Genomic DNA, 24,987 nt, shown 5'->3' on the forward strand with positions numbered 1-24,987 from the left:
ACATAAATGAGCTTGAAAGAAGTATTCGAACAACATCCATGGAGGTCATTTAAGAAGTTCAATGAAGCAGCAAAAAGTTGGGGATTTACTAACAGAGCTGAAGTTAAAAAGTTCTTTGACAAAAATGTTGTACATCAAACAAAAATAAACCCTTACGACTACTTTTTACCAATTTACTCCAACACTCCTGACGCATACCAATTTGACACTCTCATTCAAAGCAGAAAAGGAGGACATAAACCATTCCTCATCTTCATTAATGTTAACACTCGCAAAGCATATGCATATCCAATGAGGAATAAAGGAACTCGTGAAGTGTTAAGAGTTTTACAAAAGTTTGTAGCAGAACATAGCCCAAGTACTTTAACATCAGACCAAGACAGTGCATACCTCAGCAATGAAATCACAGATTTTCTCATTAAGCATAACATAACTCACTACACTACTGAAGACCATAACCATAACATACTCGGCATCATAAACCGCTTCATAAGAACGCTCAGAGATTTAAACCAAGAGCGAGACTTTACCGAAGAAACAATGAAACATTTTCTCGAAGTATATAATTCCTCAACACATTCTACAACAGGACATACACCAAATTCAATGACACAACAACAAGAAGAAAAGTATATACAAAAGAAACGAAGCCAAACACAAAATATCAGAAATTCAACACAATTTACCCTCATTCCTGGTACAAAAGTTCGTGTAGTTCTTGACGACAAACCGTTGACAAAGAAACATTTAAGGTTAAGTCGAAATTATTATATCGTAGACTCTACGCAAGGTAATGGATATCTTATAAAAGCTGCTGACGACTCCATTGCATTTTACCCTCGACATAAATTAGTCGAAAGTAGTAATGGCAAACTTGCTGAAACCATTGACGAAGCAAAGCGAGGAGTGGTTATTGAAATACTTGGCTACAACATAAACGATGACACTTATAAAGTAAGATATGAAGGAGGCGTTGAAGATGTTATACCATCTAAGAACTTGAGAGAGTCGAAGCCAACACATCTGGGACCATTAGAGCGGGAGTACTGGAAAGACAAAAATATGCCAGAAAGAATAAGAAAATTCTTCTAAACTTTTTCATTAGATGTAAATCAGACATGAACGAGAACAGTCATGATATCATTAATGGTACCATTTATTTTAACATAAAGACGCAAAGCGGCGGGGCATAGCCCATGAACAAAAATAATTTTAGGGTAGATGGGTATTTATACCCTCATTTCTACCCTCATGAATTTTCATGAATTTCCTTAAGATAGAAAAAATAAAGTTAGTTTTATTTTTATTTATTTTTTTATTTTGTATGTAAGAACAGAAATGTCAGTCGAAGCAAAAACATTCACAACAAATCTAATGGCGAAACATTCACAAAAGGCACTTATAACGGTATTGAAGTCTTACGTAGAGACAAGGATGGTTACATTAATGCAACAAATATGTGTCAGCAGTTTAGGAAAGACTTTAGAAAGTTGTTGGAAAATAAGTCCTGGGAAGAGTATTATAAGGCATTTTGTGAAGAATATAGCAACAGTCCGAATTCCAGCGGTTGCTTTTTATACAAAATTCATGCAGGAATTCCTGATGAAATCAAACAGGTTAGAGGAACGTATGTAGACCCAAGACTTATAAACAATATAACAATGTGGGCTTCTCCAAAATATTGCATAGCAGTTGGAAAAATTATGGACTCCATAGACAAGAAAGTTCATGAGAAGTTAGATGAAGAAGAACTCGAAGATACAGTAGAGAATGCAAAACATTTGTTTGAAGAAGAAGTTAGAAAAATGCATGAAAAACAATTAGAACATGAACCTGAGATATGTTATGGTTATAGAGATTCTCCATACGAACTAGACCAATGGGAACAAGAAGATTTAAAGAGAGAATTTAGAGAATATGAACTCGCTAAGATAGCATTAGAAGCTGCAGAAAAGAAGTTAAAAGTTTGGGGTCGTTTTGTACAAAAATATTGTGAGTAAATGAACTCATTATTTTTGCTGAATTCGTGAGATTCTGAGTAAAATGGCATATGGCATGTGTCAAACCGTTGAGTTTTCACAAAATTCCAAAAATAACGTTTACCATGTAAAACGGTTATAAATAATGAGGGTAGAAATGAGGGTAGAAATTAGGTTAGATATACCCATCTACCCTAAAAATTATTTTTATTGAATTCAGCACAAAATTCTGAGTAAAATGACATATGGCACGTGTCAAACCGTTGAGTTTTCACAAAATTTAAAAATTGCTGTGGAAAGTTCGTCAAAAAAGTGAAGGTTCCCGACGGTTTCAAACCGCCAAACTTTACATGAAGATAGATTACCATGTCAACTAAATATCATATACGATAGAAGTTTACATTTTGTAAAGTAGAACAATAGAATTTCCTGATGTCAGTCAGGACGCGAACCGACGTCAGTCAGGACCCATCCTGAAGTCAGTCAGGACGCGAACCGACGTCAGTCAGGACCCATCCTGAAGTCATTCCATAAACCTTTCAATTTCGAAGATTTTGAGAGCATTCCATACCGACGTCAGTCATGGTCTCTACCGACGTCAGTCAGGATGCGAACCGACGTTAGTCAGTAAATTTTATCGTCCAACTTTACAAATGTAAACTTCTATCGTTCGAGTACCATATTTTCTTCGCTAGGGTCTAACACCAAATAGACCCTTTGTACTTGCAAATTCAATGCTCTCTCAATTTTTTTGCAGAAAAGGAAAAAACCGGAACATCATCGGGACTCGAACCGAGGTCCTCGACACTTATGACAAGGGAGTCCATACCACTGAGCTATGAGCCGCTTGCATATTTTTAAGTAAAATATCATATATATGTTATATATGACACTTTTCATGCAATGAAGGTTATGTTGAAAATGACCAAACTTCATGAAAATCATGAATTTTTAACATTTCTTTAAGACAGAAAAAATAAAATTAGAATTTTATTTATTTATTTTTTTATTTTGTATGTAAAGACAGTAATGACAACATTAGAGAACACAACAACTGCTATCGTTCATGAAGCCATTAATGAAGAATATGAATACATACAGTATAACAAACAATTGAGACTCATTCGTTCGGTCAAAGACGATATGTACCAGATGCAAAGTATAATGAACGCTCTTCGTTCTACAAAGCAAGCATATCATTGGTTTGAAAACCAACAGACAAAATAACTTTTAGAAGAATTTCCTCATATGATTGCTTCCCTTGAAAAACCGGGGGAAGAGATTCCATTCGAAAATCGCAAGAATTTGGCTCCTGGTTTGAAAGGTTATTATATTCATAGACTTTTAGTAAACGCTGTAGCAATGTGGTCTTCACCTCGTTATTGTTATATTTTCATGATGTTAGATGAACTATATAAAGCAGAACGTGGAGAGATGGAAAAGAAACTTCAAGCAAAAGATGAAGTCATTGAATCCAAAGACAAAAGCATACAGAAAAGAATACCGCGTTCAGTACCAAAAGGAAAGGAAAAGAGTTATAAGTATATGATATATACTGAAGAGTTGGAGAAAGAAGAAGACAGAGATATGGTTATGTTGCATTTAGTGAGAAGAAACAACAAGAGCTTTTATGACTTAGCTAAGATTTACAAATCTGACAGAAACTGGTTCTATCGTGAAAACTTACCGATTTCAATGACACCGAATGAGCAAATAAAGGAAATTGTCAAAAATACTCTTCCTCAAACACACTATGACATCAACGGTTGCACAATACTTACATTCAAAGAAGACTTAAGAGATAACGAATGAAGAACGGAGTTGTTTGTTATAAACTGAACCCACTCATATTCTTCATTTATAGCTTTCATGGACTATAACTGTTTTGTGTTCTCTGATGTTGACATATCTGTCTTTACATACAAAATAAAAAAATATTTTATAAAAAAATTAGCGTTATTTTTTTTACTTAAGGAAATTCACAATTTTCATAGAGTTTGGCGACTGCGGTTTTTTTACCTACTCGCTGTTTCTTCACTGTTTTCCATTGAGTTTTTGGCGACTGGGGTTTTTTACCTACTCGCAATTTTGCACTGTTTTCGTACGGAAATCTGCTAAACCCTAAGGTTTTTCGAGGTAGCATCTTATTATGCCATTTTACTCATGAAATTTGGTCATTTTTTCAGCAAATAATGTTTAGGTGTGAAGAGGTGCGATCTCACCTTTTTTTCAACCTGTTTTCTCACAAGCGTTTTACATGGTAAACGTTATTTTTTACATGTATTTTTCAGCAAACTTGTCAATAATTTATATAGCTTTATCTATCTCATCTACTTCAGAAACGTTTCTTTACCTTTCGTGGGAGCACCAATATATTTTCTCCAAACTTTTCAAAGTAGTTCTGTTTCGCAGCTCTCATAATCGTTAACGAACACAACCTGACTATATGAACTGTGAACTGTCCATATTTTTGAGTTATATTATATGTTCTTCCTATCTTATATCTCTTTGTATTGAAGTCCTTCGGTTTCTGAACGATGTAAAGTAAGCCTTCACTGCAAACGTTCTGAGTCGAATGAACCAATATGTTATGAAGTTATATCCAACAACTGGACTACTAACCTAACAAACTATTGGTATAAGACTTTTGTCTATAGATATGCTGCAGTTCCATAGAATCTTACCGATATCATAAGCTCAGGATTTCTTCGTCAAAATTTTCTGAGTAGAAGCATTTTAACCGCGTCGTTTGTTTTCTTTCCAGATGGAGAATAATGTCTGACAAGAATATTTGTTGTATTTCTTTGGTATCTTACGTTATAAATCACCTATTCTAACCAATTTAGTGTTTATTGTCTATTTTTCTAACGTTTCAAACTCAGTGTTTGTCATTTCTGTTCTTACATACAAAATAAAAAAATAAATAAAATAAAACTAACTTTATTTTTTCTGTCTTAAGGAAATTCATGATTTTCATGAGTTTTAGGCGACCAGGTTTTTTTCCCTACTCGCAATTTTTTACGATTTTCGTACGGAATCTCTACCCTTTTTTCTACCCTCTTGAATTTTCATGATTTCTTCGTACATGTTTTGTCAAAACTTCTTCGTACATGTTTTGTCAAGACTTCTTCGTAAATGTTTTGTCATGATTTCATCGTACATGTTTTGTCAAGACTTCTTCATCGTAATGAGCGTAAATCAGACAAAAATATATTTTAGGGTAGAAGGTTAGATCTAACCTGTTTTCTAACCTCTTTTCTACCCTCTTGAATTTTCATGACTTCTTCGTAAATGTTTTGTCAAGACTTCTTCGTATATGTTTTGTCAAGACTTCTTCGTAATGAGCGTAAATCAGACAAAAATATATTTTAGGGTAGAAGGTTAGATCTAACCTGTTTTCTAACCTGTTTTCTACCCCAGTTATTTTATAAGCGTTTTACATGGTAAACGTTATTTTTTAAATTTTGTGAAAACTCAACGGTTTGACACATGCCCTAAAAATTATTTTACTCAGAATTTTCATACGGAATTCAATAAAAATATATTTTAGGGTAGAAGGTTAGATCTAACCTCTTTTCTAACCTCTTTTCTACCCCAGTTATTTTATAAGCGTTTCACATGGTAAACGTTATGAATTCGTGAGACTCTAAACAGTTTCGTAGCTTCTATTTCTTCGCTGAGGATATCGAATGTTTTAACTATGCCGAAAGTCTCTTTATACTTCTTCTTGACGTCAGATAAAAGGAAATCTTCTGCTGTTGGATAGTTTTTGTTCAGAAATTCTAACATATCCATTTTATCTTCTGCTGGCTTTTCTGCTTCTTTCTTTAAGTCTGCATAGTCGTTTCTCATTCTTTCTATCTCTTTGACGGAGTAGTTATATTTCCTAATTGCTGCCTTACATTTAGAACATTGCGGGTTCATTTTGCGTTATATTTGAAGACTTACTGCTAAACAACTAAGGCGTCAATGGTTTTCTTTAAATCTGAAGCAGTTGGTTTTATCTATTCATTCCATACCTTACCTCTTCTATCTTTATCTCTTATCTGCCATACACATTCAGCAACTAACGAAACAAAGTTGTCGTAGGTCTTAAACTCCCCAGATTTATATATGTCAGAGATGTTCTTATATAACATGTCGCAATCTTTGTCCATAACTTTATGGTTGCAATGAAAACCAAGGAATTCATAATTTACCTTTCGTATGAACTTCTTTATTTCTACTGAGTCAGTTGCTTTGACTTCAATTTCGTCGAATTCAGGAATAGTGAGCTTTTGTTGTTGGATTTCAGGCAATTTGGGTAAATGGTCAATAATGTCCTGCATTTCATAAAGATACTGTTCATTTGTTTCATCTTTCGCACAACAGTCTAAATTACATGTTAAAAGTTCCTGCTTTATCTTCTGGATTTCTGTTTCGAAAGTATATGAAGAAGGAATGAAGCTTTTCATTTCTACTAACATAGATGTTGGATTCATGACTAACGAGTTTGGTGCTGTTGTTGTTTGAAGTGTTGTTGTGCCGATTGTTGAAATCATATCTTTACATACAAAATAAAAAAAATAAAAAAAATAAAACTAACTTTATTTTTTATTTCGGGAAAATTCATGAAAATTCAAGAGGGTAGAAAAGAGGTTAGAAAAGAGGTTAGATCTAACCTTCTACCCTAAATTATATTTTTGGGTCCTTTACACTCATTACGAAGAAGAAGTCTTGACAAAACATGTACGAAGAAGTTTTGACAAAACATGTACGAAGAAGTCTTGACAAATTCAAGAGGGTAGAAAAGAGGTTAGAAAAGAGGTTAGATCTAACCTTCTACCCTAAACATTATTTTTGTCTGATTTACACTCATTACGAAGAAGTCTTGACAAAGCATATACGAAGAAGTCTTGACAAAGCATATACGAAGAAGTCTTGACAAATTCAAGAGGGTAGAAAAGAGGTTAGAAAAGAGGTTAGATCTCACCTCTTCACCTAAAATATATTTTTTGGTCCTTTACACTCATTACGAAGAAGTCTTGACAAAACATTTACGAAGAAGTCTTGACAAATTCAAGAGGTGAAAAAAGAGGTGAAAAAACAGGTGAGATCTCACCTCTTCACCTAAAATATATTTTTCAATACTTTTTCAGCACTTTTCCGTAGTTATATATGAAAGACAATTCGAGATAAAAGTCATAGTACAATGGAATAATATGTTGCACACCATTTGTTGTGAACCAAACTTGAAAGTCAGAGAAACTGTTACTAGGTGGTTCGTAGAATTTAGAAGCAAAGTCATAAAAGTCCTTACCAATACATAGAAAACTATTGTTGCTTGAACTGAAACTTGCATGACACATAACATTTTGAGGGTCAAACACGTTTCTATAAACTGTCAAATCTGCTGGTGGAAGTATAAATTGAAATGGACCATCTGGTGGTAATGGTTCGTTCTGGTTTAGTAACCGAAGAAATTGTGCCCAAGAACGTTTGTCTACTTTCCAAAATAAAAACTCTGTATCTCTTGGAGGGTTAATTTCAATCTTTTGAAATGAAACGGTGGAGTTCATCTTGTCATATTCTAGTTTCAGATAGTATGTTCCATTTAGTAAAGAGTCGTATTTTTCTTGAAATTCCCAATAATATTTGTTCATTTGAGTTTGAAAGTCATTTAGAGTTTTCTCAAGACTTTCGTCTGAACGAACTGTAAAGATTCTCATTTCGTCAAATTTGTCTATTAGACCATCATGACCTTTATACTGCCCATGAAAATATACTGCGAACATAAATGCGTTAGTTCTATTTGAAAACAAAACTCTTCTAAATCCTATTGCCTTTGCATCTGAAGGACTTTGAAGCCAACGAATTGGATAGTCAAACCTGTATATTCGGGATGAAATTTCTTCATCTGAAATAGTCCTACCAGCATTTGTAAAGATATAGTCTAACGGTTTTGTATCTGCTACTTTTGTTCTTTGTTTTTCAACCTGAAGCATTTAATATATGTAAAAATATATTGTTTTAAAATGGTATGCCATTTCATATTTCTCATCTAACAAACAAGTTTCCCAACGGTCTTCTCCAACAAACTCAGCGTACATTTCAAATAAAATTAAAAAATATTTTTTCTTTACTTTACATAACCGCCTGCTGCCATAAGTCTTTGACGCCAACCCATACCAGCTAATGAAGGTTGACTTGGTTTAGTTTGGAAACTAAACTTTGGTTTTGGTTTATCTTCTTCTATCGGTTTTTCTTCTTCTATCGGTTTTTCGTCACTTTTTGGTTCCTCTGACCTTACCCTACTTGCAGGAACAGTTGTGTCGTCAACATCTTCATAAATATCATATGCCATTTGTTTTTGTTTTCCTTTCAACTTTTTGTGTTTGTTGTAAAGTTTAGAATATTTTGACTCTAAGTCAATGAGATGTTCTATAATGAACTGTTGGTCAGTGAAGTAAACTTTTCCATCTGTTGTCTCGAAAGCTCCTTCAGACTTCAATATTTTATTTGTGAGAGTCTGTTTCTTTTTTGAGATACTTGCCGTTCCATTTCTATGAAAAGTGACTTTGTAGTTAGGGTTTGTATTTCCAGACCTGGCACTTTCTATTATTGAATTTTTCTCTTCATCTGTAAGTTCTTTGACAGGTTTTGACAATGGTTCTGAACTTTTTGTTTGTGGTGTCAAATCTACCGTTTCAACTTCTTCGGTCATTTCATCTCAGTAAAAAATTTTAGTTTGGTTTGTTTTCAACTGGTTGTTTAGGTTTTTTAAGTCGGTCTAAAACTTCCTGAGGTATAGGAAGAACTTGACAAACACGTTGTGTAACTGCTGGAAGCCGACAAATCCATCTTGAACCCATTTGTCTCCATGCTGTATTTCATTTCATCTCAGTAAAAAACTTTACATTCCCCACGTTTGAGGCGGTTGAGGTTGGTTATTGTTTACCCATTGTTGTGCATGGTTATATCCTCTGTTAAAGAATCTTTCACCTTGGTCCATATAGTGTCCTGCTTGGTTATAGTAGTCATTTGCTTTGTTATAATAGTTTCCTGCTTGTCTTCCTACATTGTCCATCCATCCTTGAACTTTTCCTCTTGTTTCAGGATTTGGAATAAGATTTGCTGCATCTCGTGCTACATCCCAACCTTTCTGTACAGTTTGTATAATAGGTTGTGCTTTCTCTTTAAGTATACCTAATGTACTCAAAATCTTCCTTCCAACTCCAAATACACCTCTGGCTATTGTTCCCACTGCGGGCAAAAATCTGGATGCAACTCCTGCTAATGCGCCAAATAAACCCATTTCTTATAGGATAAAAATGACGAATCCAAACAAGGACCCCTATGTTTCTAAAGCGACAAAGAAAGCACTCATGATAAAATCTTTAGTTCAACACCAAATGCTTGGTTTATGGATATCTTGGAAAACATTCCGAGAGTTAGAACAGATGGACCACCATACTGGCTAATATTTGTCGGTCAAAACACAAGATACTGTGAAGCCATACCATTATGGTCCAAAAATATTTTAGATGTGAAAACTGCTTTGACAATATTCGTTGACAAATACCATCCAACAAAACTGACATCTGACTGTGAAAGTTCTTTCAAATCAGATGATATTAAAAACTATCTGCGTTCAAAAAATGTAAACCAATATTTCATTGTCGACCAAAACCATTCTGCTCTTGGTGTCATTGACGGATGTAAAAATGTTAAGAGACTTAAACCAACCACAAGGTGGTGAAGCAAATGAAATGTCATATGACGACAAATATAGACACTTCTCCATGGCAAAGATGAGACAAGTTTTAAATATTTACAACAACCGTAAACAAAAAGGTTTGGGAAACCACTCCCCGAAGAAATGAAAAACAACCCTGACTTAGAGAAAGACTATATATTTAATAATTTAGTCAAAAGAGACAAACAAGAAAGAATGCCGGGCTTCAAACTTCAGAAAGGTGACAAAGTAAAAATAGAAATACCTAAACGCGACCCATATGAAAATACTATTGACTATGACAACAATGGGAACCCGACAGGTACTCACATTCGTGTTCGTAAAAATAGAAGAAAGTATACAAGAGAATATTATGAAGTTTTAGGCAAACATGGCAAAATGTACACACTGCAAGCAGAAGATAAAACTACTATTGTCAGACCTCGTTTCAAACTTGTTAAGGTTCAAGGTGGTATACTTTCAAAGACAGTTCCTAACAAATATAAGACAACTCCTGACGAATATGCTAAAGAAGTTGAAAATGACGACTAAGCATTTCTATACCATGCGTAAACTGTCATGTAAGGTGGCATGTAGTCTTTACTTTGTCCCGTTGTTTGCGTATATCCTGTAACGCGATGTGTATGGTTTCCTCCTCCCTCAGTGTTACTCCAGTAACAATCTATAGCAAACTTAACGTTGTCTTTAACATCATATCTTTACCTTTTGTCATTGCTGACCAATCCCAATATCTATGCTTATGCCAACCTGCTTGAGATGTACTTAAATCTATGTAGTGACTGTGTGCAGGTAAATTTTCACCTGAAATCGTTTTACTTCCACCTGTTTCCTTTGAAGAGTTTGCACAATACAAAAACCTGTCGACTATTTGAGTCCAAGTTCCAAAACCCAGAACTGTTTCTGGTCTGGTAGAGTTCATTGACGTATAAATAGAGCCTATAGGATATAATGTTTGAAGTATTTCTGTCTTTAATGTTTGAAGCTCTGTTTTGTCTGCTTTCTTGTCATATAAATCTTGAGCAGTGAATTTAATATTATGTTCATCCTTCATGACATAAACATCTTTACATCTAATGTTTTTCATCGTCGTTATGTCGTCATCCGATGTTAAACCTTGTGGAAAGTTAGGAGGTTTACAATATATTGCATCCCCACCAGTTTCTTCAACCGTTCCTTCAATACTTTCTATAGCAACAGTTGTAAAACTTGTATGTGTATGAGTCTTATTTGCTTTCTTTTCAAGGCTAACGTTTAAGTCTGTTATTTCAGATATAGAATGTGTATGTCCAACGGCACTTTTCCTGTTTAAGGTTTCTTGTAAGTTTGTTATTTCAGATATAGAATGTGTATGTCCAACGGCACTTTTACTGTTTAAGGTTTCTTGTAAGTCTGTTATTTCAGATATAGAATGTATATGAGTCTTTTTAGAATATTCGTTTTCAGCTCTTGTCACTTCACTTGACATTTTATTGTCAACATATGTTTTGTCTGCTAGTTCAGGATGAGTATGTTCTTTTGTTGCATAAGCATTGTTAGCTCTTTCTTCTTCTTTTGCTATTGCATCGTCTACATATTCTTTGTCAGCTTTGTTGTCAACATCTGCTTTCAAAAGAAGTTCATTTATAGGTTTCTCGTTTAAAGTTCCTTTTGTTGGATTTATACAGACAGTATTGTTCTTCTTGTCTTGAAATAGAAACTCATCTGTCATTGGGTTTAATGTCAGTTTTAAGTTTCCTTCTTTCAATGACTCAGATATCTTAGAATAGTTTGAAAAGTTTGTTGTGTTCTTATTTAGAGCTTGCATAATGAGTTGTCGGTTGTGTTGTATTTCTCTCATGGAAGCAATATCTTTCGACATTTTTATTCTAGATAAAATATGCTTTCAATAGAAAAAGAAAATTCAAGAGTTGCTACAACTAAACCATTAGATGAACTTTTTACTAATGTCGGTCAAAAGTTTGAGACAGAGACCGTAAAGCATGAAGGCTATCGTTTTGACTACCCATTAAGATGGCTAAGAGACCCATCTGTCACAAAAGCTATTGGCTTTCGTAGAATGAAGTTCATTTCAGAAGCCATACATGGTTTCCCATTTACGGTCGGTTTTGAAGTTCGATACTATAACAAAGAAAACGTATGTATGAGAAATTTGAACAGGGAAAACTTTTACAAGTTAGTTTGCTTGTAAACTTAGAAACAACTCTTCAAGCTTTTCAAGAAAAAATAAACGATATCTATATCGAATATGCAAAACAGTATAACATTGACGAGGGAGAGTACCATCTCGATATTATTTATGACAGGAAAAATGCAACTGTTAAAATCAATAGAATAGAAGACCTTGGAGAAAACGTTTATATTTCTACAAAATATAACAACTTGGCATGGTATAGATTTATGAGGATGTTAAATCAGCCTGCAGCATATCCAGTACACCCAGACTTTTATGAAGTCGAAAACCCTAATGGAACATATGAAATATTTTCGACCCAGATGCTATTATTGTTCATGCTTCATTTTCTGGCGCCCAAAACTCTTTCTTATGCTTGGCAAATGACTTTTACGAAAAACCTACAAAGTTATACGAACCACCAAGTGGAAGTATTTCAGACTTTCAAGTATGGTTTACTACAGATGGAAGAAAAAGAATAATTCCATTATACCATGCGTTTTACTTAGAACTTAGTTTTCATATACAACTACTATCGAACGGTAAAAAATAATTTTTTTAATACGGTTGAGGTGTTGGATTTGGTTGCCAACTAGACTGTGGTGCAGGTTCAGGCTTTGTATAACAGGAGCTTGTTCTTCTGGTTCAGGGTCTTTAGGTATAATACCAACGAACTGACCTACCCTTTTACCAATATTTTTGACACCGTTCCAAATTCCTCTTCCGACAGATTTTATTCCATTCCATATACCTCTTCCAACATTTCGAAAGAAGTTTCCTATCTTACTGAAGAAACCCATTTTACTATATGTAAAAATCTAATGTCCGCCTAGTCTCTTACGTTTCCTGTTGAGTTCCATAGCATTCTTTAACTGGAGCTCATACATTCTGTTTCTCCTCTGGTAGAAAACATATTCTGGGTCAACTCCCGTGTTCGCGTCATCTGCATAAAGTTGTTTATATCCCACTTCAGGGTTTGTATAAAACTCTTTCCATCTCATATTTGCATCCATGGTGGCAAACCTAACGCAGCGTCATTTGACATGGCAGTTTGCATTTGTACATCTGTTGGCACTTGACCATAGTTTGCCATTGCAGTTTGTATTCTAACTTCATTTGGAATATTCTCTGGGTTTGGTTGTCCAGGTTGCTGTGCATTCGCTAAGTTCTGTGCGTCCATTTAATATTAGATAAAAATATCTCTTACGAGTACATATACTGAACATTTGCAGGCATTGGTTCATCTTCATATTCTCTGTACTTTTCTGCCACGTCAAATAAATAAATGACACAATGGAAAAAACCTAAAACAAGTAGTCCTATTTCAAACCACATTTACTTACTAATAAAATTTCTTTGTTATGACACTTTCTCCAGTTTATAGGACCTCTCTCATATTCTATCTTGTCATATATAAACTCATAGTCATGTATGTCCTCTAACCATCTCATAACGGTTTCCAAACCACTTTTATCGGATGTAAAGTAAAAGCATGGATGGTTATGTAAAACGTCTAAAGTTTCTAAAGAGTCTCTCAAAGTCCAGTCTACTTGGTATTGAAAATCCCATGTGTTATAGAACGGCGGGTCCACTATAAAGAAAACATTTTCCTTGTCTTTATATTTTTCATACAAATCTGTCCAATGACATCTCACAAACTCTATACCCTCAATATATTTTTCTATGTCCTCTTTGAAAACATTTGTATAGTTAAGATATAAAACTTTTGACATAAGTGTTTCAATGTCATGAACTCTTATAGCACCACTATATAATAGTCTAGCAGATATACTATCCCAGTCTATATATTCTGCTTTTTTCAAAACCTCTCTCACAATATTTTTGTTATCTAATGGTATACGTTCCATCTTACCTATCTGAATCTTTTCTTTTAACTCTTTCAATATTTTGTTTGTGTCTGGAATATGTTTGAGACGGTCCATATAGTTGTCGAAGTCATTACATATAATCTTTGAGTCTGGAAATATTATATGGCACAAATGGGATATATAGAAACTTCCACCGAACAAATCTACAAATGTTAGACCATTCGGTAGTTTCTTAAGTTCTCTCAATATAATATCTTTACATTTACTCTTATTTCCAAAGAACGGTAACGGTGGTTTTGTAAAATTCATTTATATATAATAATAAAAATGTTTTTCCCTGAAAAGTGACAGAAAAGTGACAAAACATTTACGAAGAAATCATGAAAATTCAAGAGGGTAGAAAAGAGGTTAGAAAAGAGGTTAGATCTAACCTTCTACCCTAAATTATATTTTTGGGTCCTTTACACTCATTACGAAGAAGAAGTCTTGACAAAACATTTTTACGAAGAAGTCTTGACAAAACATTTACGATGAAATCATGAAAATTCAAGAGGTGAGAAAACAGGTGAGAAAACAGGTGAGATCTCACCTCTTCACCTAAACATTATTTTTGTCTGATTTTACGAAGAAGTCTTGACAAAACATTTACGAAGAAGTCTTGACAAAACATGTACGAAGAAATCATGAAAATTCATGAGGGTAGAAAAGAGGTTAGAAAACAGGTTAGATCTAACCTTCTACCCTAAACTTTATTTTTGTCTGATTTTACGAAGAAGTCTTGACAAAACATTTACGTTCATGTTTGACAAAACATTTACGAAGAAATCATGACAAATTCATGAGGGTAGAAAAGAGGTTAGAAAACAGGTTAGATCTAACCTCTTCACCTAAATTATATTTTTGGTCATTTACACTCATTACGAAGAAGTCTTGACAAAACATTTACGTTCATGTTTGACAAAACATTTACGAAGAAATCATGACAAAACATTTACGAAGAAGTCTTGACAAAACATTTACGAAGAAGTCTTGACAAAACATTTACGATGAAATCTTGACAAAACATTTACGAAGAAGTCTTGACAAAACATTTACGATGAAATCTTGACAAAACATTTACGAAGAAGTCTTGACAAAACATTTACGATGAAATCTTGACAAAACATGAAAACATATATAATTTGTGAAAAGTGAAACATTATATATTGTTTTCGACCCAGAAGACTAACAATTTTCCGAATAAAAACTTCATTTATTACTAAACATCATCAGGGCTAGAAGGCACGAAGTGCCTGGAAGCCCCACTACCTTTTTTTTTTTTTTTTTTTTTGAATTCATCATATTTGCTTTTCCGAGCAAATGAAGATAAAATTATCTAAAAACTTCAGAGAGTCTGGACGAACTCCTATAATCAATATACATATTTTGCCTCAGGTGGCTACGCTTGCCCTTCGGGCAAGCGTAGCCACCTGAGGTCCACAATTATATTATATCAAATTTGATATTTTGGCATAAAGGAATGCTATAAGTTTATGTATTTACACTAGAGATCATCAAACTTTGTTCATCTCAATCGGACTTAAAATCACATGATATGCTTGTCATTATATTCACTAATTTGACAAAAAAGCTATCACAATTTATCATCCATGATTTTTAATCCTCGAATTACTTATTAAAACATGATTTTTGAGAAAATTTATGATCAGACTTTCTAAATCTTCGCATTTATTAAAATTTTGTTAATTAAAATATAAATACATATAATGTTGTTATGTTATATGAAACAAAATCCAAAATGTGATATGATGAAGTGACGTGGAACTTAAAAAAAAAACCACTATAATTCAATGAAACTTTTTAAAAAAAACAATCAACAAATATATTCTTAAGTTGATTTCTACAATATTAAATTTTTTCGACATACAATAACCTTAAATTTCACTATCTGGTCAATTGAACGTCACGATTTCCGACTTAAATATTTTTGAGATTTTCTTTAAGATTTAAAATGTGCTATTAAAGATTAGATAAAATATCACTAAATTTCAGGGTATCATATTTTCTCTTGACTTTGTCTTAGCAGTATTCTAATGCCTATAATCTATCAATTAAGAAAAAACCCCATCAAGAAAATACAGAATCGTCGGTTATTGAAATATTGATCGTTGATTTATGAATTTTATGATTTTGATTAAAATAGCTTGATTAGTGAACACACAATTAAAAAAGTAAATTTATTTTGGATTTGGTAACTTTTTTATCCAAATTTTATGAAATCTTCGTAAAAATTAAAGGATATATGCATCATTCGTTAAATACCATCAAATTACAGGGAAAAGGATAAGAATGCCATTTAACCTCAGCTCTCTCTCAATAAAATCTAACATCGATCAATTATCGTAAACAAATTTACCAAATCCAATATATCATTCAGGAGAAGATCATATTAGTTAACAGGTTATCACTAAATCAACTATAAATCTCATAAAAAAATGTATAAATTCAAAAACCATTGATTATTGCCTACTAACAAAAATGATTTACAAGTAGTCACTCATAAATAAAGATGGATCAAAGCTTTCTGCTGGATCCTTGATGTCTATTTCATCATTCCACCCGGAAATTGGGAGCATTATAGGATCATCATAGAAGAAATCATCTGTCTTTGCTTCTTCCTTCCTAGGTTGAACCATTGCGTTTACTTTTGGTTCTGGTTGAGGAGTTATGAAAATTGGTGTTGGTAATGGCTTATTTTCATGTACCATAGGTTGAGGTGTCATAATACCTTTCTTTCGTAAGGTCCACTGTCTTAACTCACTATAATTTACTTTTAGTTTTGGAATAAGTGTGACTAGTTCTTGACTGGCAGCATTACTACATGGGAATGGAACGTATTTCAGTCTGTGAAGAGAACCATTGATTGAACTCTTGCATTTCCCAATAAGAATACTAAGTTGATGTGTATTGATTGCTATGCCATCAGAGAGGAAGCAAACCCCGCAAACAAGGCTTCTCTTCCAATCATCTCCGTCTGCTTTGTTTGTGTAGTGTCTAATCTCGTCTAACATCTCGTTAAAATTGTCGAGTCTTTTATTTCTACAATTTCTGCAATCTGATGAACTGAGGCGTTTCTGTAGGTCAGAATATGTGCTCTGATCAATGCTATTAAGTAATTCAAAATATGCTGGAGTCTCTGGCATCAAAATATGTTGATATTGGCTGAACAAAATTGAATGGTTTACATAAAATTTTTGGAAAAGTATACTCATAAATCCATCATATTAGCCTGCGAACAATTTTTCATAATAAAATTCTTTCATCGATTCATCTTTGCAAAAAAATTCTCTTGGAAAATTTTTTTTGTCAGGATATGTGATTGCTGACCTAAATGATATAAGAAACTACATTAACACATAAACATCGTTGCCATTTGATTCCTGCTCCAAAAAAGAATTCATATCCGAAAGGTTTCCTAATTAAGGCTCCACGTTCATAAATTGAGAGGGTCGTAATCCTCCTTTTTTTTAATGACCCATAACTCTGTGAATACCCAAAGCCAAGGGGTCGGAGTATGACCAAATGAAACTGTAGCTTCAACAGCACAAAAAAGGGTTTTTCGTCGAAAACCTTGGTAATTTACCTCCGAGATCTAATAAATTTCGAAAAATCGAAAGTTGATCTTATTTGCTTTACTTACCCATCAGCTCTTAAACTGCACCATTGTTTTTCCTTATTTGCAATATTTATTTCATTCTCGATAAATAACTTCTACAAATCATATATACACATTAAGATATCTTTTATTACACATAAAGAGTAAAATTCTGAAACTATACAGAATTCTTTTGAAGATTTTGTGCATATTTCAAATCATCTATAATAATTAGAGTTTGTTTCATTTTATTCTATACCAATCAATTCAAAATATTAGACGAATTGATTGCCTTATTGTAATTTATTATTGCTTATAGTTTTTGTCATAATTTTAACAAATATCATATGTAATATCAATAATTTCTTATTCTCGATCATATTTTTCTAGTACATATACAGGAATATGCTGAAGTCCTACGTTTGAGTTATTAATCTCTTTTGAAACTAAACATTTTGAAACAATAATCAAAAATTATTTACTTTTATTTGATTTTATAGCAATCTTCATTAGATAATAAAATATTAGCCAACTTTGGGGTTGGGGTGCGATCAAATACTTGAAAATTAATTTTGGAGTCCATAAGTGCATAGTATAATGGTTAGAATTCCCTATAATAAACCTTGTTTTGAAGTTCATTTGCCGAACATAAAACTTTTTTTCGAAATCGAAATTATTTCAAAAAAATATATCTTATTTTTTTGCTTTTTAAGATAGTCATTATACACAAAATATTAGTAAACTATTTTTATTTGAATTACTAAAACTTTCAATTTTTTTATTCTCTGATATTGACTCTCATATGATACTTTATCCAATATATATGATTTTCTGCTGTTATTAGTTATATTACAATGAATGCTAAATCATCAAGCAAAGCTAACTCAATAAATATAGTGAATTTCAATTTTCACTACCATAGATACTTCCATATGAACTATTAAAACTTTACCATGCTTTTACCCCGCATAATATAAAAATATATCCTTTTATAGCAATTGTAAAATTTATCGACAGTATGAAATATTTAGTAATTCACAATACAAATACATCTTTGAGGTTTCAAAAATTTAAAATTAGAATGATTGTAATATAAAATTGTTCGAAATTTTATCCCGAATCTTGCTTGATGATTTAGCATTCATTGTAATATAACTAATAACAGCAGAAAATCATATATATTGGATAAAGTATCATATGAGAGTCAATATCAGAGAATAAAAAAATTGAAAGTTTTAGTAATTCAAATAAAAATAGTTTACTAATATTTTGTGTATAATGACTATCTTAAAAAGCAAAAAATAAGATATATTTTTTTGAAATAATTTCGATTTCGAAAAAAAGTTTTATGTTCGGCAAATGAACTTCAAAACAAGGTTTATTATAGGGAATTCTAACCATTATACTATGCACTTATGGACTCCAAAATTAATTTTCAAGTATTTGATCGCACCCCAACCCCAAGGGCCGTTGTTTTGTGAATATGAAGAAACAGTGCAGACCACTATTATTTTCTATCCGTAAACTCACATGATTTATATACAAAAGTTCGTAATTTTTGAATATATTAGTATTTTGAGAATATATTGCTTTTACTAATAAAAAATCAATAAAATACAATATTCATATATATTAAAATACTATCCATCTCATATCAACCCTTAATTGAAGATATTCGAAATCAAGAAATTTTCTAGTTCATTCAAATCAAAAACTGAACTGATCATTACAATTTTGATATTATACAGATAATATTTTAATATTTATAAAAGCTAAATTCCAGTTTTTTTAGGAAATTGGCAATCTACTTTTCAGATTTGGGAAACTTTTGTTTTTCTGGAATCCTTGTCTTATAAGGGACATTTAAATTTTTTATGCGCGTGGATGGGTTTTGAGATTTTGTATCTTTCATAAAAATGAAAAAGAATGTGATAATTAGTTTCTCCTAATATTGTGATTAGTCATACTGCAATCAGAATTTAAAAATTTTTCTCACCGATGTAAATATGTCAATTTTTTCCAAAATTGATTTTGGACGAAAAAAAACCAAGTTTTTTCAAATTAGGTATTTATTCAATTTGAGTGCTACCAATAGATCCATCTCATCATGTAGATGATGGATTAGGTATCTGTTCATTCCAAAAGCAAACATATGTGGCTACAAATGCACTTTTAGGTGCAATCTTAATTGAATGCCCTCTCAAAATTGAATGCCCTCTCAAAATTGAATGCATGAACGTGGAGCCTTAACATAATGGGGATAGTCGAATTCATGACATTTGTATATGAAACTTATTGAAGGTAATTTGATGTAATGCAAAGATAGAATTAAGTACAATTATTTAAATGATGGAGAAAAAGTAGGAAATAGAATATGTAAACTCACCAACAGAAAGTAACATTTTATAAATAGTATTACATATATAAAAAACAAAGTAATATAAACAAAATAAAAAAATCTATAAAAAATTAAACTTCAGGAAGCAGAGGTGCCCTGCAAATAGGGCAAACCAGCTGTTCCTGCATCCATCTCTCCAAGCACTGGCTGTGAAATGGATGTCCACATGGAGTCATCATAGTTGGTTCTCCATCTTCAATGTTGCACATACAAATTGCGCATTCACTGTTCGGAGGAATCGGAATTGATCTGTAATCAAACGATTTCGGACGTAATGACTTAGGAAGAATGCATTTTGAACCATATTTATTGACAAAAATCATTAAAGCAACTTGTATAACAATGGCAGCAATAATTACCAATGACAGTCTAGGGAAATATGTTTCCTTGATGTTATTTTTGTAAATTCCGAAATATGCAATGTGACTTATTCGAATTAAAGAAATTAGAATAATTCCATGGACGGATATGAAGTCTCTTTCATTATCTTTGATAGATCTGAACAGCTGAGGTATCAATTGTGCTTCAATTAAAAGTATAATCAAAATAGGATGTTTAAACGAGATATCTTTCAATCCAGAAATGAGAAGCATCAATATGAATATCCTTGTGAACAACCAACCGCCTTGTCCTCTGAAATTTTCAGGAGTAAACCTTGTTTGAGCCAAAATCGTCTTCACAGTGAGAGGTATTAATAAAGAGAAGTGGATAAATACGTTGACAGAGTAAACGAACAAGTACAATGAGTTTTGGCTTGGAAAAGTAAGGTAATCATTGGGGAAAAAGATGTTGTAAGAGTAATCATAGCACATATTGAAAACAAGTGAATATACTGAAAGTCTCTTTGCTCGTACTTGTGTATCTGCGTGTTGTAATATTAATTTGTAACCATAATATTTTAATATCGTGAGAAATGCTGCAAAAACAGCGAAGATTTTGTATTCCATCGCTAGTAATTCGTGTTCCATATACTCTAATTCGAAAATAATTGGTATTTCGCAAGTTAAACAGCTTCCATTGTAAGAAAATCCAGGATGGAACTTAGTAACCCTGGAAAAATTAGGGGTTCTGTGTAGACTGATTCCAATCAATGAAGTATTAGGATAGAAAATTGATAAAGACTTGTTAAGATTTGAATTTGCTTCTTTTATATCATTAAAAGGTTCTCCATTTGAATTGTACAGCGACCTATTTGTAAAAAGTAGCATTTCTGTCATATTGATTTCATTTTTTGAAAAGTAATTAAATAAGTAAATATTATCAGAATTTGGATAATTTATGCCATGAAATTCAGCCATTTTACTGAACTTGATGTAAGTACCGTTTTGGAATTGGAATTCTGCTGCAAAGAAGCTTGAATTCTTTAAATGTCCGCATCCCATTCTTACAACTGCTAAAGAAGCTTCATCTTTGTACTTGTCACACTTCCATCTCCCATTATATATCATTAGACCTAAACGATACATGTTTATTGCTAGTTTAACATGCATTTTTAAGTTGCAAAAAGAGCGAAAAAAAATTTTGAGATTTTTTTTTGAATGAAATGCTTGAAAAAATCAATCCAACTGAACTGAGTAATCTTTCAATTCCATTAGGAATAGCATTCACTCCATCCAAGCAATTCATTTCACCACAATTCGAATTCACTGTTACAAAAATGGTGAAAATTCGAAAAGAAAATCAGCATTATCTTAAGTTTGATCCAGAAATGACAGTTGAGTACATATTATTTGTTGGAACAACAACAGGAGAAATCCTTACTTTCCTTATTTACTCTAAAAATTCGAAATATGAAATCAAATTATTCACAATCATAGATATTTCGAAACATAGAATAAATTCAATCACGGAATCATACGATTACATATGCATACAAACGGTTACTTCTCTTTCTAATGACGGATCAATTTCAATAATTTCAGTTTTAGATCAGATTGTATTAGCTCACTATCCAGCACAATACGTATTTAATTCATTTGGATTGTGCTGCACATATATTTCAGAGTTTTCTTACTTAGCAATTGAAGATTCATATCGAATTGCATATAGTAAGATAAATAGTGATCAAACATTAGGAACACTAGGTCCATTTGTCCCAGTCATAACAAATGTACAAGATTCGCATCCATATTTTGTTGTTTACCAGGAAAAAGGCAATTTTTCGATTTTAACATATAATTCGAATCAATTATCAATGGTGTACTATTACACAGCAAGCGGACAGAATAAGAAAACGATTGTATCACCGGAAATCTCGTTTTTTGCGATTTATGATGCGAAAAATTGGAAAATTTCAGATGGATTTCAGATTCTTTTCGAGAAAACAGAGGAAAACAATGTAATTGATATTTATTGGGTAACAAACACCATATTCTGCGTACATACATCAAAAACAACTTATAAATTCAAAATAATTTCAAATGATATTTATAAATTGTTTGAAACTGCGAAGTCTAACAGTAAAATCCAACTCGAACTGATCGTTGGAAACCGTGTAACTGACTTTCATTACGAATCTTCGAAAGAACCAACAAAATTTTACAAAAATATCAAAATTGAGATGATTTCGGAATTGGACATTGAATACAATGACTGTTGTTATGATAATGACCTTGCTGTTTATATAAATAATGATAATTCATTGAAATTATATATAAATTCTGAAAAAGTCTCAGAAGAATCTGTTTCTGGTCATTTCAAAGGAAATGTATTGTCATTGCATATGTGTGAAGACGATATTGTCACAATTGACGATAAATTTAATATAATGAAAAATGATCAAAAGATAACGAACATCCAAGATAGCTATCGTATTATAACCGACATAAATATGATGTTGGTCTTTACGAACTCCAACAAAATCATTAATATTACTGATAATTTGGTTTATCTACCATTTACAGAGAAAATCAGATGGGTAATCAAACCTAATGATGATAAATTCTTTGCTTTCGTTACTTCGAAGTCGTTTTGTCTCTTTGATCAAGATCAAATTATTGGATCTCAATCTTTCAGCGTCGAAATCATTGACGCGTTCTTTATTGAGGATTTCCTGATAATTACGCTCATAAATGGCGACTGTTTGGCCATAAATAGGGACTGTGAAATTGTTTCGAAACAATATAACTATAAAGAACTGAAAAGATCCAAAATAAGGAACGGAATGAGATTTATTGAGTTCCCAGGATTATCAACAGTTGCAACAATCATGGATTCGAAGACTTTTGATGCAAAATTTTACAAAAAATATGAAAAATTTTTAGTTTTATATGGAGCAAAGTGCAAAATCACCATTCCTATGCTTGAGAACTTCGATATCTACAACTTTACTCCACTTGTATCTACACAACATTATGTTTTGTCTCTTATTAATAAGCAAGAATTCAAAACTACTCCTTCTCTTTTCTATCTTGCAGTATTTGCTAGTACTGCTGACAAGAAAGTCAGTAACATAATATTCTCCTCACTTCCAACCATTTTCCAGCACTTAGAACCCGAATTTGTTTTTGATCAAATAGAAAACATCAGGAAAACATATTGCAACCAGGACACACTGATCACATTCTTTTTCAACTTCATATATGTATTCCCCAAATCAGTGAAACTCGTTCCAGATATCTATAAAGAGTTGATTTACAAAAATTGTCTTTCAGATTTACAAAAACTATCCAAGATTTCCATTTGTTTCGATCACATCGACTCTATTATTAACACGCACGAGTTCCTTGTCGCTGTACAAAACGCTTTTCATGAAAAATCTTTTCCATTTATGAAAATTGTGAGAGATCACTATGTAAAGATGTGTTTTAAGCTGAAAGATGGTGTTAAATGCTTGTTTTCGTTCATAAAGTTCCTCGAAAACGATGACAGCCACTTGATTGTTGAAGTTTTGTTTTCAATTTGTTCGCAAAAAGAGAAAAACTACAAAGAAGTCATCAAAACATTGTCAGACCAGTTTCCTTTCATGTGTTTCTACAATGATTCTGTATTCATTGCAGAGAAAAATGGAAAAATCACACAGATATTGATAACTCCAGCGAAAAGGATTTATTTGGAAACAAATTTTGTCACAAACATGATTTCTATCAACAGCCAGGGATCATGGCTTCTTGTTGCAAATCCAAGCGCTGCGATGTTCATTCCTCTGCAGGAACCAATGAAAACTTCAATCGGAATATCTCAGTTTGAGATTTCTGGAAACGAAGAAATTCCTTTCTCTGCTTCTTGGGACAAAGACTCAGTGAAAGTCTTGTCTTCAAGAGGCAAAATTACTTCTCTTTCTATTCCTAAATAGTTTATTTGTTTATTTATTATATATTAGATTATGCAAAATTTATTTTGAAACCTTCAATTTTTTGGATCTGGAATTTATACATTGAGATGATATCATTGCAACATGGCGATTTTTGATACCTTCACTCTTGGTATATTTTAGCATTCTATGCTTAAAAATACTTAAAAATTAAGTTATTCGCTTCAATCTTCAATTTTTTGAGCATCTAATTTTCCTTACAATTTCCTCCTGATTAATTCCATAGGGGCGTAAGTTGTTGAAAGTAATTACTTGAATTCACCAATATTGAATCTATATTATCACTTTTTAAACTCTGTATTTCAAATATTTTTAAGGGTGCACTTACCACTTTCTGACATTCTCTCAATTTTTTTGGCATTCTAGCTTTTTATCCAAATTTTCAAAGGAAAAAAAGTTAATAAATTTGTTCGTGAAAAAGTTATTTTAAATCACTATCCAGTGCACCATTAATTTTTCGTTTTTTTTATTATGCAAAACGAATGGATCTATTCAACATCTAGTGGAACTTACCTTGTGACAAAAATTGAGGGAAAAAGTCACGCGAAAAATGGTAATATTCGATATTAATGAGTGGAGGTCTTACAGTTAATATCGAATAATTAGCGCAAAATATTACAACATATATCGATCAAAGAAAAATTAAGAAAATAAGATGTAATTAGTAACAATTTTGATTAACTATCCAAAACTTAAGAGCCATGATTACGAACATACCAAACAAGTAATTTTAAATTAGTTATAATCAAAATCAGATCATCTGAAACATCTAAAGCTGATTTAACTAATGCATCATCGTTAGATTCCAATTTAACGTTAACAAAAATATATTTGTACAAATTTTATTTATATACGAGCGTTGCTTATTGTAATATTTATAATATATCTAAGTAAACTTAATGCCAACAT

At 32.3% G+C, this 24,987-nt stretch overlaps 9 protein-coding genes and 1 pseudogene across 10 annotated transcripts, besides 2 other annotated features; 3 read left to right on the forward strand and 7 right to left on the reverse strand.

The window, feature by feature from the left end:
- Positions 1–10,412: part of a mobile genetic element that runs on past the window's edge.
- On the forward strand, positions 7–1,092 carry TVAGG3_0896960 (integrase core domain containing protein family; the record flags this gene model as incomplete). Its single annotated transcript, XM_051251091.1, has 1 exon — positions 7–1,092. One exon carries the CDS (start codon positions 7–9, stop codon positions 1,090–1,092), a length of 1,086 nt encoding a protein of 361 aa, XP_051086566.1.
- Positions 1,339–2,000, forward strand: TVAGG3_0896970 (annotated as a pseudogene). Its single transcript has one exon. A coding segment is annotated over exon 1 (662 nt).
- Positions 6,192–6,520, reverse strand: TVAGG3_0896980 (organellar and viral DNA polymerase type B; the record flags this gene model as incomplete). The annotated part of the gene is made up of 1 exon (XM_051251092.1): positions 6,192–6,520. A coding segment is annotated over one exon (329 nt), but the record flags the coding sequence as incomplete, so codon positions are not given.
- TVAGG3_0896990 (uncharacterized protein) lies at positions 7,103–7,963 on the reverse strand (the record flags this gene model as incomplete). The annotated part of the gene is made up of 1 exon (XM_051251093.1): positions 7,103–7,963. One exon carries the CDS (start codon positions 7,961–7,963, stop codon positions 7,103–7,105), a length of 861 nt encoding a protein of 286 aa, XP_051086568.1.
- On the reverse strand, positions 8,098–8,682 carry TVAGG3_0897000 (phage tail repeat-like family; the record flags this gene model as incomplete). The annotated part of the gene is made up of 1 exon (XM_051251094.1): positions 8,098–8,682. The coding sequence occupies one exon, from the start codon at positions 8,680–8,682 to the stop codon at positions 8,098–8,100; it is 585 nt and encodes a 194-aa protein (XP_051086569.1).
- Positions 8,872–9,273, reverse strand: TVAGG3_0897010 (uncharacterized protein; the record flags this gene model as incomplete). Its single annotated transcript, XM_051251095.1, has 1 exon — positions 8,872–9,273. The coding sequence occupies one exon, from the start codon at positions 9,271–9,273 to the stop codon at positions 8,872–8,874; it is 402 nt and encodes a 133-aa protein (XP_051086570.1).
- Positions 10,413–10,637: 225 nt separating the features above from the next.
- TVAGG3_0897020 (phage tail repeat-like family) lies at positions 10,638–11,518 on the reverse strand (the record flags this gene model as incomplete). The annotated part of the gene is made up of 1 exon (XM_051251096.1): positions 10,638–11,518. A coding segment is annotated over one exon (881 nt), but the record flags the coding sequence as incomplete, so codon positions are not given.
- A 4,213-nt stretch (positions 11,519–15,731) lies between these two features.
- Positions 15,732–16,935, reverse strand: TVAGG3_0897030 (transcription-initiator DNA-binding domain ibd family; the record flags this gene model as incomplete). The annotated part of the gene is made up of 1 exon (XM_001300307.1): positions 16,257–16,916. The coding sequence occupies one exon, from the start codon at positions 16,914–16,916 to the stop codon at positions 16,257–16,259; it is 660 nt and encodes a 219-aa protein (XP_001300308.1).
- A 2,902-nt stretch (positions 16,936–19,837) lies between these two features.
- On the reverse strand, positions 19,838–21,214 carry TVAGG3_0897040 (RING finger ubiquitin ligase family; the record flags this gene model as incomplete). The annotated part of the gene is made up of 1 exon (XM_001300306.1): positions 19,838–21,214. One exon carries the CDS (start codon positions 21,212–21,214, stop codon positions 19,838–19,840), a length of 1,377 nt encoding a protein of 458 aa, XP_001300307.1.
- Positions 21,215–21,309: 95 nt separating this feature from the next.
- TVAGG3_0897050 (uncharacterized protein) lies at positions 21,310–24,060 on the forward strand (the record flags this gene model as incomplete). Its single annotated transcript, XM_001300305.1, has 1 exon — positions 21,310–24,060. The coding sequence occupies one exon, from the start codon at positions 21,310–21,312 to the stop codon at positions 24,058–24,060; it is 2,751 nt and encodes a 916-aa protein (XP_001300306.1).
- A 330-nt stretch (positions 24,061–24,390) lies between these two features.
- Positions 24,391–24,423: a mobile genetic element.
- Positions 24,424–24,987: the final 564 nt, after the last annotated feature.

This window comes from Trichomonas vaginalis, chromosome VI (genome assembly GCF_026262505.1).
Source record: "Trichomonas vaginalis G3 chromosome VI, whole genome shotgun sequence".
Taxonomy (NCBI): Eukaryota; Parabasalia; order Trichomonadida; family Trichomonadidae; genus Trichomonas; species Trichomonas vaginalis.